Source organism: Pyxicephalus adspersus, chromosome 1 (assembly GCF_032062135.1).
Source record: "Pyxicephalus adspersus chromosome 1, UCB_Pads_2.0, whole genome shotgun sequence".
NCBI lineage: Eukaryota > Metazoa > Chordata > Amphibia > Anura > Pyxicephalidae > Pyxicephalus > Pyxicephalus adspersus.
In genome coordinates, this window is record NC_092858.1 from 105,398,245 (window position 1) to 105,419,523 (window position 21,279).

At 37.0% G+C, this 21,279-nt stretch overlaps 1 protein-coding gene across 2 annotated transcripts in view; it reads left to right on the forward strand.

Moving 5' to 3' along the window:
- The first annotated feature begins 1,481 nt into the window (after nucleotides 1-1,481).
- Nucleotides 1,482-21,279, forward strand: part of ITPR3 (inositol 1,4,5-trisphosphate receptor type 3) — a 187,055-nt gene continuing 167,257 nt past the window's right edge. For both annotated transcript variants that reach the window (XM_072422560.1, XM_072422566.1), the window contains exon 1: nucleotides 1,482-1,874. In XM_072422560.1, coding sequence (XP_072278661.1) covers nucleotides 1,780-1,874 — 95 coding nt within the window. In that variant the 5' untranslated portion in view covers nucleotides 1,482-1,779. The remainder of the gene's footprint in view (nucleotides 1,875-21,279) is intronic.

Below are 21,279 nucleotides of genomic sequence, written 5' to 3' on the forward strand. Positions count from 1 at the left end.
AAGCACCCTATATGATTCATTTTACCACTACACACACACACACACACACACTATATGCTGTATACACATATACACATACAGTTTACGCATATATGCACACTCTCTATCTAACACTGTTTTTCATCCAGGGTTTCTCCAGAGGTTTCTAGGGGTTCCTTGAGCAATGGGCAATTTGTTCCTCTCAGGTCAGTTTAAGTGACTTTAATGATCTTTTTGGCTAATATTTATAGTAATAGTAATTATAACAGGGGTTCCCCTAAGACCTGGAAGTCATTTCAAGTGGTCCCCCCAATTTTTAAAAAGGTTGACACTGCTCTAAAACATACATATACTTATCATTCACTTTCCTCTCTCTTCATCAGTTCCCTATATCAGAGCATGTGCCAGAAGTGATGCTGAGGTGGAACAGTATGATGGACTGAGCACCGTCCTCATTCCTTGTGTTGACACCCTTGTTCCTTATGAATATCATTGGTTGCTCCCATGAATTAATAAATAATAATAAACAGGATTTATATAGCGCCAACATATTACGCAGCGCTGTACATTAAATAGGGATCTACCAGTTATTACCTTCACAAGTATTAATGTGGAGGTCCTAAGAAGAACCACTTGTGGCAGGTGGGCAAAAAAAAAATCCCATTGCTATAATGTTCATTTTATTGCCAACTTCGGCAAATTAATTAAAAAGGCACCACCAATGGCAATGGTCAGTTGCTTCTTTTGCAGGTCCAGCTGATTCAATTTTCAATATATGAGGGTGGTGCTATTAGACATTATTAATATTATTATTATTATTAGAGGATCACAGTCCTCTTAAAAAACAGTTGAAGTCCATCTAAACCCTGACTTGTAAACATTTGCCATTTTTTAATTTTTTTAAATTTAATCTCAACTCTGCCGATCCGATCCAGCCTTTTATAAACCAGTTTCTGACTACACAAACCGGCGGCAGCTGTACTTCAATGCTCAGGACCTGATCTGATGTGACTACAATGAGCCATGGTAATGCAATGTGAGTCAGCAAAGCAACTTGTAGTCTACCCAGGGGCTCACAAAAAGAGTAGCAAGGCAGACAGGCCCTCACCTAAAAAAGAGACATTGCAGGTAGACGATTGGAATACAGTTGTCACCTTTTAGCAGCAAGTGCCTGAACAAATACCTTTTTGCCATGGTATTATTTGTAAAAAAAATTGCACTTTTTGAAAATAACTTTTGAAACTACACAAACATGAAATTGTAAAGGATTACAAAGTATATTGTGTAAAGAAAGTACACAATTTACAGAGGCAGGGCACCCACAGTACAATGGAACACGCTCAAGCAGATTGAAGGTGGTGAACACAGCATGGAGAGAGTTAATCGGCTTTGTGGCTAGAGTGCATGGGAGTGTCTTTGCTGTAGACATTATTTGCATTGAAGAAAACTTCCTGGTTATGTACAGGTGAAGAGAAAGAGAGAGAGAAGGAGGAGTAATAGAGGAGGGATAGCCTGATAAGAGAGAAGGAGAAGCCAGGACGAGCCTGTACATTCTCAATGAGGACTGGGAGGTGTTCTATTGAGCACCGACACCGACAGGAGAAGAAAGTAGGAGCGCTACTGACTTTGTGCGCAGACAGAAGAAACTAAACTAAGCCGGCTACATACAGAAAACACTAATACAGCAGCCACGTATGAAAGAGAAGCCTCAGTACTAGGGACAGAGTGCCGGAAGGTGATGAATTCCTCCCATACGACACTATAAACGTATTTGCTCCAGTGGAGATCTCCTAGAAGAAGATGGCCATGAGTGAGATGTCAAGTTTCCTGCACATTGGGGACATCATATCCCTGTATGCTGAGGGATCAGTTTGTGGCTTTATCAGCACCCTGGGGTGAGTATCAGCACCCAGCATTAGTTGGGAAGTGTTCCTCAATTAGGAGGGGGTGATAGTGACAGTTGATGAGGAGGAGGGCTGTCTACAAACATCATTTAACTCTGCAAGTAGTTCTACTGTATATAGGATTAGTGTAAGATTAAGGGAGTACATGCTAAAGCAAATTCAAACAGAGCTGGGTGTGTGCAGCACAATTAAACACGTTTTAGCTGGGTACTGCTGGTGATATGATAGCAGTTAATACAATGTGTAACTTTTATTGAACGTGATCATTGAAAAATATTGGTACAGAGATAGCGTCATGTGCTAAAACTTACCAAATAAATACATGTATCACTTCTAATGATCTCCTGCTCCTGGTGATGCTGGTATCCTAACCCTCTGCTGTGACATGTTCATGTGTGTACTCATGGACGTTAGAAGAGCAAAAGCGTTTTCTATTTCTATGTTGTTGAAAATGGTCGTTGTAATTTTTGGGCTTCTATCTGCGTTGGTGCTTATAATGAAAGGCAAAGAAAATGCTGGAAAAATGTACACGTCTAGGTGCTTATTTTGCATTAATATAAGTATTCCAGTTTCTGTGGGATTATTTGTTTTATCCAAGGTATTCCAGTATGCACCTAGAGGGCCTTACCTTGATGTCAGAAAGGTTTTACAAACCTTGAAAACATGCATGTTAATGCTATGCTAAAGCTTGTTAACACTGTATAGGCACTGACAAGCTTCCACAAGCATTGTTTAGTAATGTGGGTAAGTGTGTTGTTATTCTTAGCATAGGCCAAAAAGGGGACTGATAAAAACTCATTGCATTAAAAGACATTGCTTTGCCTCATGGAAAAGTGAACAATCAGCATCTGGTTGTGTAGAGACATTTTTGGGATGTTGGAAGATCTTTATACACAGTAACAAGCTATACAAAAATTCATTATTGCCCTGCAGTTACATCCTATACCTGCAAATATTCTCCTGATCCTGCAACCAGTTTCTGAGTTTGTCGTTAGTCTTTAGCTAGCTATTGGGCCATGCATGAGCCCTCATACTGTATACACTGTTGTCCAAACCTTCTGATATAGAATGTAAAAGGCAATTGGAATATTATATGCTGGTGTCAAAAGATAGCAAACAATTTGTTGCTAATATTTGTTTGATTAAGGAGACTATATAATAAAAATCATAACATAATAAAAGATCTTCTGGGTTGATTCATTCTCCACTGTACACTTGTGATACCACATAGAAAACAAGTAGCAAGTAACAAGTAGCAAGATTCATCAACTATCAGGTTTTCATGTGAGATGCTCTGGATGCAATTTTTGGATCAAAAAGCGAAGAAAACTATAAACAAGCCTTTAGAAAGATGTGGTTACCTCCCAGGTGTAGAATACAGTAAACAGTATAGCATGTGCACTATATCGTTGAAGCACTATATATAGGTAAACACAAGGTGGAACAGCTATTGGAATTATAATCTATGCAGGGAATACTTATAGGATGGCTTTTGTTTAAAAATTCATAGTTTACAGGACTGTGTATTATGGGTCATCATGTTGTCTTCATGTTGTAATAATAATATAGTATACATTCATGAGGTTTACTCTTGTAGTGTAATAAATGGAATGGTATGGATGCCCCTAAATTGAGTTATACTTTAATGGAGTAATTACAAAAATTCTGTAAGAATGTGTGTTGGAAAGTGTGTAGGTGTTAACAGTCTGCAGTGCAGCCGCACAGTGAGTAAACAGTGAGTATTTTGCCAGTATTAACATAGAGCACTCCACAGTGAGTTTAAAGGGTGCGGTGCATAGATGCTGTGCCATAAAACATGCTTCAGAAGCACATGTATGTAAGACTATCCTGCATATATTTGCACTTATTTGTATGCTTTGTACACATGAATTATCAGCACCATGTGTGTCAATGTGCAAAATACACAATATTCTTGTCCTCATATACATACATATGCACCCACTAAAGGTCTTGAAATACTTGTCCCACTGGTCTTTCTGGACTAATACCCTATAGGTTTAAATAGTGAACTTAGGGATAATGTCCTGGAGGCCATTTAGGCCTGGAGGCATTAGTTAAGATTAAGAAAGTACAGGTATAGAACACATGGTCTGACAAATAGCCAAGAAATATTTTCTTAATAAACCAAACCTGATTTGTAGATAGGCAAACGAGAGTGCTAAATTTGATTGCAGGTTAGAAAAATGTGATTGGCTAATGATGTCAGTATTACTAAAGTTTTTTATTAACGTGTCACAAAATTGTTGGCACTTTAAGTAGTAAATGTTGTCACTGATGTTGTCAAATGTTGTCAAACACTGTCACTGTAGACTCGATGTTACCTGGTACACACACAAAACCTGATAGGAAGTTCAGAGCCCTTCCACCATTGTAGCATTTAGATCTAAATCAGCAATGTTATTGTGAATATAACTGGTGATGCATGAAACAGAGGGAAAGAAAGTTATGTTTCTTATGCCTCAGGAAGTAGACCCACCCACCACACTGAAACTGGCTGGGATTTGGCTATCGAGCTGAGAATTTACATTAGATAAGGGTTAATTGAGTTGGCTTTTAAGGTGCGTACACACTTCCAATTTTTATCGTTCCAATCGAACGACGAACGATCGATTGGGCAAAAAATCGTTCGTAAAAAAGTAACCAACGACGCCGACGAACGAGGAAAGTCGCTGGAAACGAACGACCGGACCGGCGGATCGGATTGGACGACGATCGTTGAACATCGTTCGTGTGTACGGTCGTTCGTTGATCGTCCATGTTCAGAGCATGCGTGATGAACGAACGTCCGTTCACTTTCCTGTCGTGCACATAGTTCCTCTATCGCTTAAACGATCGTATCTATTGTGTGTACAGTATCTACGAACGATCGTGTCGTTACCTCTATGTGCAAGATCGGTGCTATACGATCGTTCGTGTATATCGTGCAGGAACGTTCGTCGTTCGTTTTCCGACGATAATAATTGGAAGTGTGTACGTAGCTTAAGAGAAGGCTATAAAAATAGGCACAGATAGCATCAGGTATAATAAAAAAACTAAAAGACCAACCAGTACGTAGTGGCATTGTCTTGATACTCATATTTCTAAAAAAAGTAAAAAATATAGATTATAAATGGTAGAAATGAAATACATATTAAGGGATTGCCGTTCAAAAAATAAAAAAAACAATGTTTGAAAAACAAATTACCTAGATAGATCAGAGCACTTTTCGTAGACTTGTAACCACGCCATAGTTTGTACAGTAACCTGATGTTGACCATCCTTCTTTAGACTGTGCTTCTGTTGTCTTGTGGACTTGCTAAATTTGTATTCTGAATTCTCAATGCCAAATGGCATGCCTGAAAAATGCTGCTTTAGGAGTTTAATTGCCAGGCACCAGAATGTTTCCCATAGGGCTTCGACCTTGGCATCTTGCGAATGAGCTTTAAACTATGACATACTTCCTATATATTTTTTTTTATGTATTGAGATTTAGTATTGTTGGTGTGACATCAGAACCATTTTTAACTGGAATGATTTGCATTCTTTCTGACACCATCATATTTGTGGTTCCTTGAAGTATGCTCTTGTGGGTTACAATGTCTTTAGCACCCAGCTTTCCATTGTAACACACACCATTGGAGAACTGTATATTGTTGCTCCACAATAATCAATTATAATCAAACATGCAATAAAACTTCTAGAAACAGGAAATTTAAATGTGGTTGGTTGCTAAGGAGTAGAACAGGCAAGTCATTAAAAACAGTTATCAATAAGTGATGCCTGAAATTTAAACTGGAATGTAATCTAGTAATATCATAAACTATCCAGTTAGTAGTGTAATCTAAAAAAATTCAGTTTGTTATGTTTGTTAGAATAAATAAAGTACTAATAAGAAGAACTTCTTCCCCATAGCAGGTATCAGTGGTAGGGATAGGCTAGGACATAGGTGACATCCAGTGATAATGAATATGCACCTGTCACCACATCCTACATTTCATAATGAAGGCATACTACACATATACATAGAAAAATTGTTAAAACTGGAAAACAGTACTGAGCAAAACACTACAAACAGTTAGACATTGTTGTGTGGAAAATTATACTTTAAAGCAGGCTGGACACAGACAACAACCCATTTTGGTTGTCTTGTTAAAGTGATCAGCTATTTCAAATATATACAGCCTCCAACTACTTTTTGAAACTGGAGCTCCTATTTAGGATTTGGCTATATGTTGTAGATATACACTCTATATATCAGTGTTTCTCAATTAGGGTACCTCCCAAGGTTGCTAGAGAATCTCTGAGCAATGAGCAGTTTGTGACTCTTAGGTCAGTTTAACTGATACCAATAATCTTTTTGGTTATCTGTAAGGGTGACAATCTTCCCATTGGCCAGCAATGTAGAAGGCATTCTTCCTACTGATTACCACACTAATGTACTGTAGGATGTGGATATAGTAATTATAAAAGGAGTTCCCTGAAGAACTGAAAGTCATTTCAAAGGTGCCCGCCCCCATGTTAAAAAGGGTAAGAAAGTTCTATGCGTATATATGTGAAGAATTATGTTTCTTTGCTTTTGTTACACTTGGTAATGGTAGCATTTTGTTTTTCCAATATCTATTCAGTAAATGTAATGTCTCATACTGAAATGATTAAGAATGTTTTATCACTAAGAAAGGGCATGTCATGCTAAAGTGATAGCAAACTTCCATCTGAATCATGGGTTAAAGAAAGCTATGTCTCTGTGGCCTGCAGATAAAGCAAGGAAACAAGTGTGGGAAAAGGGAGGAGAAAAGGGACAGGATACAATGTGTCTCTTTCTTTTCATCTAGTCATTGGCAGTAATTCATGTATTTAATGAGTGTGGATATATACAATTTTTTATAATTGCAGTTATCTCTTGATTAGGTAATATATTTAACTATTTTTCGCGTGAAGTTGCTTAACAGGCTATATCTTGTGAGTCATTGTTAAGCTGTAAGATGTGTTATTTGGGCAGCTGCAGACATAATGCAGCTTTTCAGTCCATATTTCCCTTTATGCAAAATTCATTCTGGAAAGGAAAGAAAAGTTTTGTGACTTCACAATCTTCCTGTGAACACCATCAGCTTTGTACATAAAATGTATGATTCCAAAAAGTAAATATATACATGTTTTTTTTATTGCAGCAATCCCAAAGTGTTAAGATAAGTGTTTACCTGTGGCTGGTTACATGTAAAGCTAACCAAGCAGGGCAAAGGGACAATATGGAACACAGAAGGAAACAATGAAAGTACCCTACAGGATTTCATGCTTTAAACAAAATTAATATATTTGCCATTAATTCCATTACAAATTCAGGAAACAATAGGTTTATTTCTTATGTTTAGGATAATGAACAGGCTAAGCAGATTATCCCAACAATATCCTCAGGTAAATTGCACAAAATATAATAGTTTTAGTTTATGCTGCAACACAAGTTTTTTTTCATGTACTGGTGAAACCCTTGCATGAGAGTAATCATGTAATCAGTATCTATTATATATACCAGAAATTCTTGGAGCTCTATTTATAAAACAGGGAATCAGACATTCCCTCAAACATTCCCTGGTGAGAATGAAGGAATGTTTGATGGAATGTCAGATTCCCTGTTTTAAAAATAGAGCCTTAGGTGTACATTTGGCACCTGCACCATGGGACTCGTTTACATTGCTCCCATCATACCCTTCCTAATAACCCTTCCTTATTGAGAAAAATGTTCCTATAAAAGGGCCTTCATTCTGTCAACTCAGCACATAGTAATGACATACAGTTAAAAAGTCATTGCAATGCATGTTGAGAATGCATTGCAATTTATCAACATTATCAACTAATTTGTGCGCTATGGTGTTAGGGGACTTAAATTTAATTTTAGGTGCCTATATCTCTCAATCTGCTAATTATCTGACAGCATCTGTATATTTATTTTTGTCACTTTTCAATTTAAATGTTTTAGGTTTGTGACAGGTTTACTTTAGGGTAGCTAAGTTGTGCTTCAGGTTACTTGTAATGCAGCATTCTGGCCTGCTTTTGATTTCAAATCCTTAATTGCTTTTGCTGTGAGCTTTAAAGGCCAAATTAACACAGTGTTGAAAATATTTCTTGACTCTATCATAGCAATAGGTTATGCTTAGCAGGTCTTACAACAGTAGTAGCATCCAAGGAATTTTTAAATGGCCAGTATAATTCCACACATCCTTAAGACATGTTAGTACATCTGCAGAACTCATGGTTTACCCTTTACCTAATTACATTTTTTATTCAGGTTCATTTAAACATTTGTATGTGCATAAAGACCTGGTCAAGTGTTTTCTGAAAACTGGTTTTGACCCTGGGTCCTGTCTATAGTATAATTATATGGTATGGTATGGTAAGTATGGAGAAGAGCAAGTTATAATTCACATATGGGTTGTGGAGCAGCAGTTAGACTATGTGCTAACACAGCATCAGCCTACTAAATTGCTGACAGATTCTTTTTTTAGTAAGTGTTTCAATACTATTCAATTGTGTTAGTTTGTACACATACAATAAAAACAGGATAAAATAGTTTATTTCATAAAGATATGAAGGATGTGAGTTGTTTACTGCTCTCATGTATAGTTTACTTTTTTTGATGTTTAGTAGGGGCAGGGCTGGATGTTGGCTAGAATTTGATCAGTGAATATAATGAACCAATATTTTATCTGCTTTAGGCAAATTAACATGTTTGATTTACAGCAGATACTTTTAGCAGTTAAGCAAATCCGTGTTTTAATCATGTAGGGAAAAACAACATATTTGGTATCTATTCCAAATGAACCCTAGAAAATTTCACTTACTGTTTAATATGTAAAAGTAAGCTAGCAGCAGTATATTTTTTGTAGGGTCTAAATAAGTTTTCCCTAATGCCCCTTTTACCAGTAGAACATACTTTCCTTTATTCTCTAGCCCTCTGTTTTTCCACTGAATTAAAAAAACACCTCTTGGTGTAAAATAGCTTCACTCCATGAGACAGGTCAAGTTTTGTGATTGGCATAACTCTGTCACATGATAACAAAATGGTGAGTATGTGTAACCAGAGAGGGGGGCATTACTTACAAATTCCAACATTTCCCTTCTCTACTGCCCAGTTTACTTATCAAACTTATAAAGATAACCCATAACAAACTGATTGTAGTGGTCATGTAAAATAATAAAATACCATTTTATTGATACTAAGCAAGTATTAAAGTCTTTATATATTGTGTTTTGCAAACAGTATACCTGTGATGGTTGGTGGTTGTCTTACTATTATGACTTACCATGTTTTAAAAGTCTTCAGCATGTAATCAAGTAAAATTGGTGGTCCTGCTTTATATACAGGGTGAATGTATTCACTGTGTGAACAACATGTAATAAAAGTGTCCCTAAATTTTTTGCATGAACTACCAGAGCTATTCATGGGCTCCATTGACTGCTATCTATACCCATTCCTGCACCAAACTAGTCTATAACTAGTCTATGATGTTTCCCCCCTTTAGATCTCTCTTCCACAGATATGTCCAACTATAGTTAGTTCAAACTAATTCAAAGATGCTGGTCCATACCACCAACAAATTTTTAATGTGAAAAGACTGACGCATGTTATTGTATTCTCATAAGGAAACTACCACAGGGTACTAGAGTTTTTTTTTTTTTTTTTAAAGGAAACTCCACATTTATGGTGGTGGGGGAGTAATATCCACTCATCCCTGCTTCCAAAAGTTTTAGTGCCTGAGTGGTCAATCAGCAGGCTTGAGCTTTATCGCATAGGGAAGGAAGCATTCGTAGCCTCCAGTCAGTTACCCTTTTGTAGGAATTTTTTAAGCTGTAGGACCAGATTGTAACAGGAAAATGTAGGTTGTAGACTACTTGTAAAGGTTGTAGTCACAGGTGGACTTATTCCTTTTCCTAGGTTTGACAAGTGCAGATTTGAAGTTAGAGCAAGTAACAAAATCAAGGTAAAATGGATCTTAGCATAGAAACACAGTGGGCTTCTTTCAAAAAGTTAAAACACTGCTTTATTAAAAAATGACAGATATTTTTAACTGAACCATTAGATTTAAAAATTACAGGCGCATGGCTGCAAACAAAAGCCTTTATGCTTGTGTAGAGCTTTGTGAATTGAGCCTATTTACCACATATGTTAGCTTCGACAAATTCAATGTCCATTGTTTATCACGGCCGCTACCATCTTTCTCTTCGTGCAGGAGGTGCAGAGTTAAGCAACAGCTCGGTCATCTACAGAGCCTCTAGAAGTGAGGATGTTGTGTGCCGAGCTGCTGCCAGGTTGCGGCCCCCGAGCCCACCAAGGCAGGTGACTACTAACTAGCAGGAAGAAAGCGTGGTGCCGGAGCAAGAACCAGAAAATGGTCAGACAAGCCATAGGTCAGGGCAGGCAGCAATCAGGAATAGTCATGAAACAAGCCTGGGGTTGGTACACAAATAAGTCAAGAACAAGAGGCACAAACTGGACCAGCAGAAACCTGGGCGCAGAACCAAAAGGAACTCCTTGTCCAGGCAACTTCCTGTTGCCAGCCACTTTCTTATAAAGGGAATATCATGTGATACAATCTCACCAGCAGAGGGAGTGCTGGTGAAGAGACATTTTCAGATGTTGTCACATGCCTGCCAGCAGATGGAGTGCATCTGCAGAACACTAGCTCCCTGAGATAAAGACACAGCTGATCAAGAGTCACATGACCTGGACCAGGTAGCAAAGACTTGGATCCTGAAGCAGAGTTGGTGCTGGCAGTAGGGGAGTGCAAGCTAGACAAGTAGTAATTCAAAGTATTTTTGGTAATAGTGTTAGGTGGAAATGGTGTTGGACATAAGTGAATGTCCTAAAAAGTTTGCTGATGTTGTTTTTGGGATATTAGGATTTATTTTTTGCATACATCTTACATTTACTCAGTGGACTAATGTCTTCCCTATGATGTAATTAGCAATTGAAGGTGTGTAATATAGGTAACACATTCTGTTGTACTGCATCACAATTGGCACAGGTTTAGGGGTCAGGAGGAATTCCCGTATTTAGAATTTTTTTGATTGTTGTAACTGAATATTTGCCTTATTATGTGTACTAAGTCTTAACCATTTTAAGTTATATTTATAAAGCAGCAAATTATCGGTTATTATGCGACTGTACTGTGCTTTTCTTTCCCGAATTTCCAGCTATTTTACACAAATCTGCATTTCTAGTAAAACATTTTTGAAACATATGACACATTTATATTAATGTGAATACGGCTTTAGGGCATAATCCTCCATTTTCAGAGGAGCAAATATTGATTTGATTAAAGGCCCCTCTACTGCTTTTTACTGGGGAACTGCTGCAGTTGGTTTCACTTGATCCTACATGTTCCTTGTTGCATTTTTGGGTATTCTTCAAACGAGGGTTGAAAACAAAAAAATCCTATTTACATTGGTACTACCACTAGAGAAATTTATAGTTACCCACAATTTTAAGCTTTTATGTATGCTTCTGTGTCTATATTTTTTTTATTAGTGACCTGTTTGTGGAATGTGTATTGTCCCTAAAACATATAGTTCTGTAATTTTGAATTTAATCTAAAGAACTAGTATATATTAAAGGGTCAGTTCCAAAGTAGATTTTTTAAAACACATATTGGAAAGGTAATCCACCTGCTAGTTTCTTATATTCCTGGGAACTTTATTAATGAGGCATTGGAGAAAACAACAGAAAAAACTAGGTCACTCAAATATGAGAGAAAAACACCCACAGGACCAGCAGATCACAGGGCTGAACAAAACCAAGGGATTACTAATAGTAGCCAGAGCACATGACAGGAGCATACCAGGGTCAAAGCCAAAGGTCATACACAGGAGGCAATAGCCAGACAAGGTACCCGAAAGGTAGAGCAGAATTGTAGTCAAGTGAAGGCAGCAGTCATGTGAAGCTTTATTTGTTCACTAGCCAATCAGGAAACATGGGTCATAGCCCATTGGCTGGGTCTTAGAGTGACCCCTGGCTGCCACCAGCCAAATGGGAAAGAGAGGGCATGGCCTGGGGCAGCTGGGTAATATATTCTAGAATTATTCTAGTTATCACCTGGCCAATTAGAAAGCAGGGACATTGCTGGGGGCAGCTGGTTCATTAAATGGCTCTGTATAAATAGTGTGCCCCTGTCCAGGCAAAATATTGATATTGAGACCTATCTATGTGTTTTAAACACTAAACTACAACTGTTTTTCCTTGGGAGGATGCATAGGAAGGGCCTTGAATCAAAGCAACTTTTTTCAGGTGGGTGTGGCAGGGATCAACACATTTTATGCAAACAAATATATTTTAATATTGTGATAATTTTCTATTTTAACAGATTTTTCTTCTGTTAAGCTTGCTTCTTGTATAGGATATGTCAGTTTTATCAAGGCTTTTTCATAGCATAGTAGCTTTACCTAGTTCTTTAGGTACTGGACCACCCAGTCACCCTTGAGCTGGACTTTTTGTGTCCACCCTGGTTTCCTTCAATTGTTTGGCTATATGAATGTTTGCAGCTACAAGCATGTATTGAGTTTGCTCATTTGTATTTCAAATTACAATGACTTGTTAATACTTTCCACATTTCAGTAGAGTAATGTGTGAAACATTAAATATTTTGAAGAATAACAGTTAGAAGTACAGTGTACACTTATTTTTAAGTATTTTGTGTAAAATAAGTATTGACAATAATATATAAAGGGGGTTTTTAATATGGCCCAAAAAATTGGTAAAATATTTTATAGCAGTATTTAGAAATGTCAATTCTGTCTAAGGAGTATCCCTTAAAAAATATGTTTTGTTCTAGATTTCTGGTCCCTCATAGGTCTCTTGCCTCCAGCCTCATAACAATATGTGTGCAATGCCAGATCCAAGGCACTGCTGCCTCTTATTTCTAGTCTCAGGAGATTTGGAATGTTCATGTTGGTGAAGTAAAGTAACACTGGAGAAAATACATATTTGTATAGATTACACATTCTTTAAACATGCCTTCTATTGAAAATGAAACTACAATAAAAATACATTATTTTCATTTTATAGGCAGACATGCAACCACTAAATTAGTTTAATCCCTACCTCTACTGAAGGCTGGGGGGGGTCTCAAACCAAAAGTCACGGTCAAAGTTCTGGCAGCACTGCATTATTGACAGGGATACTTCACACTAAGCTATTGTGAATCTGAACCAATGGATGAGTCATCAGGCATGTCTTGCACAAGGGCAGTTTACATTGGTGTGAAGGACTGTAGGCTGTACAGTGAATTGGGGTATGACACTAAAAGATAGAGGTGTCCTGCAGTTTTCATAACATACCCATCCAAGAAGAGCTGCTGAAGGAGTTATTAGAAGGAATATCCTCTTGTGTGGCAGCTAGAAAGACAGGACTTGCAGGGGAAACATCATTTTACTATGTGAAGCAGAATTATGATTTTCATTACTTGAATTTAAAAACACTTTAAAGCTGAACTAAAGGTACAATATATTTGACAGGTGATTTACCTGGAAGCCATCCACGTCAAGTTGTTTATTAAAATTTTCTGTACTTTATTCTAACAGTACAGCTTGTGCACTTCTCCTCATCTTCTTGAGATTTGAAGTACGATTTGGTGATGTCAGTGGAGAAAAGTTACAGAGGAACTAAACTCAAAACTCAAAATACACTTACCTTCAATCCCTCAGGGCAGTCCAATCCCTACATGGGTGTCCTGCAACGGGTCCTGCGTCATCCCGGCATCCGTCCCGAAGCCGGCACTAGGGACGCCACCATCTTGTCTTCTCCTTCATATGTCACCTGACCCAGGCGCAAGATCGGGTGATGTAGGATGGAAAAAGAAATTGCTGATCCCACTGCCCATGGGTGACATTGGCAAATGTTTTTATTTGTGCAAAAAAGGCTCCTCTGAGCCTCTCAGGCATGCGCAGAAGCAGCACCCAAGAGCCTCCCGGGATGCCTGACATTGCGCTCCCATTCATATTCGATCACCTAGGGGGCCGTGCTGCACTTTTTAATTAATTAATTTTTTTTAAAAAAAAAGGTGTTGCTCTGAAAAAAAAAACAAACAACAGAATTTTTACTTAACATAAAAGGGTTGTCTACCCTTTTATGTAAAGTGAAAATTCTGAGTTTAGGTATACTTTAAATAAAAGTTAGGTAGCTACAGCAGATTAGTTTTTTTTTAGCATATTTGTATACAGGATGGCCTGGTTTAAAGTAAAACCCTAGCTATCCAGGTCTGAGTTCTGCTTTACACAAAATAGGCGGATCTCAGAACATTCATAACTGCAAATAGTCAGAGTTGTGCATGTGTACAATGCTTGGATGTGCCAGGTATCCTGGCATCTCCCGATGCTTCCAGGACTAAATACGTCATCCTGGCCTGGCTAATTAAGATGGCTGAAGATAGGAACGAGGAAAGAGAGAAGAAAGACCCATGGGATAAGTGAGTGTGTAAAACTGCAGTCAGGCAGGTAAGGGTTTTTTATTGCAGGAAGGACATCACATGTCTCTTCTGTAATATAATACCTTCCTGATTGCAATTTGTAAAGATAAGGAGTTTCACTTTTATTTTTTATTTTTTTTTGAGCCTAGAAATTCTGCTTTAAAAATAATGTGAATAGGTGAATGATTAGCAGTCAAACCTCCTTTCTCAACTATAATGATTTTGAATAAAATTAGTTTCATCACTAAAAACTACTATACCAGAAGATGACACTCACAGTGGTTTTCAGGAATTTGAGTGTACTTTTCCTATATGATAGGCAAACATATGGGCAAGTTATCAGAAAGATTGTGTCTATTCTTTTTAAAATCTGTGTAGTAAGGGTGCTGATCCTCTTTATAATTTACGTTTTGAGCAATGAACTCCTAGATATCTTGTTTTCCCAGACGGACATATTGTTTACACAATATTTGCATACAAACTAAATTGTTCACTTGCATTCTACAAATGTGGATGTATACATGTGCATCTACCAACCAGCTAATTATTCTAATATTCCTGGAATTGTGCAAAGGGGAAAGTGATCAGTGACTCTGCATAACCAGTGGTATAAAAGATTCAACTTTTATATGCTTGAGTAGAGTCGAGTTTTATGATTTATTAGGCATCTTTCTTGGGTAATGATTTTTCACATACTAGAACCAGCTGTAGTCGAACATTGATAAACATAAATAAGTTTAATGAAATTTTTTAGTGCCAAAAAATGTAGTTACAATACAGTTATATCACATGATTTCTTGTTATTTTAATTGAATATCTGTGATTAAAATTTACTTTCAATTCTATTTCCATGTTTAGTAATTATAGTGAACTTTGTTATAATATTATTTATTCTTAATACATCATAAAATATAATTCCAATAATGGTCAGCCTTTAATTAAGTTTATAATGAATTGTTTCATATTTTTGGTGGGGTAAGAATGTAACTTTTTTTATCTTAGCTGACACTTTGAATGTTTTGTGAACGTTTCTTAAAATTATAACACTAGGCTATATTTAACCATGTTTTCCGTGCATGACCTGTACTTCCTGAAGCGCCTCCCATGTGTATGCAGCAGTACATACCAGCTTTTACAATGAGTGTATTTTAATCCATTGTTACAATACTATATATTACAATAACTGGGCATGTTTGGGGAAAGGTGACACAGATGGGATATCAGCTAATACTGACAGGAGAATACCAGTCAGTACCACAAAAAATGGTTTTGTTGGTAGGTTCTCTGTTGTTAGTTTTCTGTTGTAACAAGATATCTTAAAATTCATAACAGTGTCATGGTAGGGATGAAGTTATTACTGTTTACAGGTATATACATAAATTATTAACCATACATTTAGGCTAAAATGTATATTTTTAACATGGAAATGAAAATGCACCAAAAACCCCAAAACATTATATATTTTTTGAGAATTGAGACCATGTAGTATAAAATGATGGTAGTTGCTCACTTGACATTTACAATACTGTTTAGCAAACTATATTTTTAGAAAAATAAAATATACACAATTTAATTTTAATGTACATAGGTCATGTGGTTGAGTAAATAGATAATAAACATGTCAACCATGAAAGTAGCATGCTCTTTCAAAACATTGCTTTAACAAACCTTTACAGCTTATACATTTGGAGTTAATTAAATTCTGATCCTAAATTTATTGTTTAACTCTATAGTGCGCTAAAATCGTCATTTTTTGTAAACCTTAAGCTTTTTTCAATTTTTTTTATTTAACTTAAAATTTGACAATGAGTACCTCTGAGCCAAATCACTTAGTAACTTTTCTGTCTTTCTCCTCGATGTTTCCTCAGCTTTTGAGGTTGTTGATCACAGGGCTGTGGAGTCGAGAAGTCGGAGACAATTTTGGGTACCTGGAGTTTGAGTCGATAAAAATGTGCCAACTCTGACTCCTGATAAATTTACAGCAAGTTCAAATGTCCAATTTCACAAACAATAGTCATAATCAAGTACTTCATTTTATTTCAGATTTAATGTGTTTTACAAGTTCATTTGAGTGTAAACAAGTGTAATGATATAGGTTTAGGGGAGTGCAATGGCCTGATGTGTGTTCAGGCACTCTCTCTATATGGTCCCATCCAGGGCTAACATAATTTTGCACACCACCTAATACCAGGAAGTTAGTTAAGTGGCCCCCTGGCCCTTGAGCCATAAAGGCCGCAGCGTCTGCTCAACTTCCTCTGTCTGCTACAAGCTTAGAAGATCTTGGAGGAACAGCTTTTTGGATTCAACTGTAAGTGTTCATGTTTTAAAACTGCACGGCTGCTTGTGTGTACTATGATGGAAGGTTGTGTGCATGTTTCTGGATAAAACTGCAGGGCTATATGTATGTTTGTGTGTATGGTGCAGGAATGTATGAATGTTTGTGTGTATGGTGCAGGAATGTATGAATGTTTGTGTGTATGGTGCAGGAATGTATGAATGTTTGTGTTTAGTGCATATTATGTAATGTAGTGTAGTAAAATGTAGGGCTCTGTGTTGTGTGTAAAATATATAGGTTTGTGCATAATTTTTCTGTATAGGACAAATTATGTCTAAGTTTAGTGCAGGGCTATAGCTTATTTGTGTGTATAGTGCCGTGTTGTATGTATGTATGTATGCAATAGTGCAGGACTATGTGTATGCTTGTATTTAAATCAAAGAATATGCTAGTTAGTATAACATATTTTATATATATTTTAGTGAAAGCAGCACCCCATTCACGATGGCAAAAACACAATAAAGTCTGCTGTTTATGAGCACTTTACATTATCAAGTGATAGGAAACATTACCTGTGCCAATGTATTTTTAAAGATGATAGTGAAAAATGTGATGCAAAAATTAGCAGTTTCAGTGGGTCTAACAAAAATGCACCCACAGCGTTTTCATCCTAAAGTGTTAGAAGTTGGGAATGAAAAAAAGATAAATGAAAACATTCCACCTACTTCTGGGATAAAAAATGTTCAGAAATCTACTGGAGACCAAACACAACAAAGAAGATTATTTATATCTGACAAAGTTACCATAACAGTGACACCAGAAAAATTCAAAAACCACATTACTGAAATGGTAGTAAATAATAGTGTAGCACTATCCTTATTTTCACAGACAGCCTTTTTAGGCCAAAAATGGCTAAAAAACCTGGTGTTTCTCTGGAAAGAGAAGTATAAGAAAACCTTTAATTGAAGAGGCCAAATGTAAAATTCAGACGTTAGTGGAGGATGTTCTAGAAGATTTTTTTAAATTATAAAGAAACAAATTCTATGTATTGTGACAGATAATGCTTCTACCGTGTTTCCCCGAAAATAAGACCTACCCCGAAAATAAGACCTAGCACTTTTCCCAACCTGCCCTAATATAAGACCTACCCCGAAAATAAGACCCAGTAGAACAACAAAAAAAAAATACTCACCGAGCGGGAGACAGCGGGCGTACACACTCCGGAGCCGCACAAGCCGATGCTTGCCTTGTAGTTCCGGCTCCTGTCACAGGCGGAGTGATATTACATGAACTTCGCCTGTCAGAAGCCAGGAACTCGGCTCGCGTCTTCTGATAAGGTAAGTTTTTTTTTTTTATTTTAACCAGCACAATTACGGTATAAAAATAAAAAAAAAAAATAAAAATGTGAGCAATCATTGCCCCAGCCACATTTTGTGCTGATTTTAGGTTTGTAAGGACAAGCTGGCTGATTTAATACAGTAACAGTGCAAGAAGAGAAATGCTGAATTCAGTAACCAATACCGGTAGCAATGAATCAATGAAGAGTTTAATTTACAATTGGGTCACCATATAAAACTCTCAAATGTACATTGTTATACATGAATATGGTAAGTGTTTTTTTTCATTAAAAAAAGTATATAAGACCTACCCTGAAAATAAGACCTACTGTGTTTTTGGAAGCCCAAAAAAATATAAGACAGTGTCTTATTTTCGTGGAAACACGGTAATATGTTGAGCACAAATGAGAAAATGAATAAAGTAGATGAAGAAAGTGACAGATAATAAAGGAAGACAATTCTGCAAGTATTGGAGAAAGTGAAAGAGAATAGAATAGTGAGATTTTGGATAACATTGTTGAAAAAGCATCTAAGCGTACTACTATTCAACATATGCGTTGTGCTGTTCATACTCTGCAACTTGCAATAAGAGATGGATTGAAGGATCGTCATGCAGCTACTCTAATTGGCAAATTGAGGCAAGTAACTGTTGCAGCCAGGGCCCCTAAAACAGATGCCATTTTGAAAAGTCGTGCAGGAAAAGGAGCCATTTTGGATCAAACAACACGCTGGGGAAGCACTTATTTGATGGTAAAGGGTTTGCTTGAACTAAAAGACTTTATTGAAGAACTGGACACTGGACAAAGTGGAGGGTTAATACCTGATGGCATTGTTTCTTCAATGAAGGAAAGAGAGAGTCTCCTACTGGATAATCAAATCTTGTTAGCTGCTATTTATGTTGATCCAATGAGCCGAATTTTGTTGAGCGATGACCAGACTGATACTGCAAAAAAGGCCCTCTGTGATCTAGCAGTTTGCTTGATGGGATTACTACCTGAAACAGCACCACTGGATGAAGCTAAAAGCACTGGTAAATAAGGATCATCCTCTTCAAATGAAGAGTTTAACTTTGATTCTTACTTGGACAAAATGGAACTTTCAACAGTAAAGCGAGGTCGCATATGCGTGAAAGATAAACAACCAGAAAATGTCCAAATAAAGAGATTCCAGCAGGAATTTTTCAAAGAATTAAAAGAAGTAGAAAAGTATGATCGCTCATCGAAACTGTAGAAGAAGCCATTCTTGTTTATCCCGAGATTATTAGTGATGTGCTAGAACCGTAACAGCAATGCCACCCATCCAAGTCAATGTTGAAAGACCATTTCCAGCTCTAAAAATATTCAAGTCAGATTTAAGAGCTTCTATGAAAGAGGATCTGGCAGAAGCAATTCTGTTTCTTAGAACAACACTACATTGAGTTAGTTTTGGATTCCATTTAACAGCTTTTCTACTCTACAACTATATTCCAAGTTTATTATATAAACTGTTTTAGGTTTTCCAGCTTTTGTTTTTGTTCATGTAGTTAAGCTTTGTTTTTGTTTTAAAATTACCAAAGAATGTGGTTCATATTTTTAAACTGGTAAAGTTCCTGTTCCTGATTTTTATGCATGCTATGCTACTACTTTATAGCCACTTGATAAAAACAATAAATAAAACCCTATTGTTTTCATTTTTTTGTCTTTTGTTTAAACTGGCCAATACAGTTGAGTGTCATTTTCCTAGCTAGTAGTTCTGTGGTTAAATGGCGTGTATGTTGCCTTCCTTCAATCGACATGGAAAATACACGCAACCAAACTTCACAAAAAAAAGTTTTCTCCCTTGTCAAAAATTTCTTTCGCATTCAAACTTCACACTTTTGCAACCAAACTTCACAAAAAAAAAAAAAAATAGACCCCCTCTAAATATTCATAAATCAATAAATGTATTAAAAAAATTAAATATAACACAATATTTTTACCATAAAATTTTTTCTCAAGAGACATTAAACAAAAATATGTAATAAATAATTAAATGATTTAATATTCATTAATGGTTTCTCCTCTAGGTATTTAGGCAAAAGGCTAAGCATTTTTGTATAATAATTTGAGCAATCCTGCCTGCTTATTGTTAAAAATACACTATTTATGCTTTCTAATAAAGCACCCGAATTATTTAGCCTATTTCTTCCTACTACTTCTTTCCATTTAAAGAACATGTTCTTAACAGGATTAGGAAATATAGAGTATGGTGGTAAAAATAAGTTGTTCGTGTTTGTGACTTAAAAGTGGAGGGTCCCATTTTTATTCCTCACACAACAAATTTAATAATTTCTGGAACGCACTCCAGCCACAACCTGCAACGCCCAACAGGCGATCTTCCCCTTTTGGTTCTCATTGAGATGTTAAAATGTACTTCATCAAGAAAGTAGATGTTTTTTCCATCTTCCTTAGCAATGAGGTCAAGGATTTTGTTAGCATAGCTAAGCCTTTCTTGAAGAGAGTGGGTGTCATTGTGCCTTGCAGCAATTGAAGAAGTTCTTTTTAATGACCATTTGAATTTATCAATGCATCTATCTATTGTTGAAATAAATAGATTCATTCCAAATTTTGCAAAAAATTGATCCTTCATTTTCCCGAGGCTTATTCTGCAATCTTTGGACATTAACTTGCGTAACTCTTCCTTATGGGCTTCATCCAGCTTGGAATTTCTCAGACCTCCTCCTGGTAATTTTTCCACTCTACCGGATTATTCATAGGTCTTAATATTTTGGTTATGGTTGTACGATTACAACCCAAAACCATTGCCATCTGGGAGGCATCACTTCCATTCAGATAACTGACTACCACTCTTTGACGTTCTGCATTACTTAATTCTCTGGCCATAAGGGAAAGTGCAATACTAAATATAAACTAATACCTTTGAAGATAAAAAGATGAGAAACATTGTTATCTTAAAACTTAGTATAAATCCCTAAAATAAAGATATTTAAAGGCGGGGCATGTGCTGCTGAGCAGGATGGACGTGTTCTAGCCGGCTCTGCGTCCCCTGGATCCCTTTTGGCTCCTACAGTAGCGGTGATCGGCAGCCACACTACTGTCCGGCCCCAAGAACTCCTGCTCCCTTCCCTGCAGCTCCGGAGGATGGCAGGAAAGTCAGGCACTAAGAGTAAAGACCGCACATCACGATCCCAGATCCTCCGGCCGGCTTCCAAGATGGCGGCGCCTAAGCAGCTACACGTGGCAACAGGCCGGGACATGCAGGAGATGGAAGATGGAACCGGCTCCTCTGTTGGTATGAAGGGGGGTGAAGCGACTAGGGGATGGGAGAGGGATGCTTCTCTCTCCCCCCCT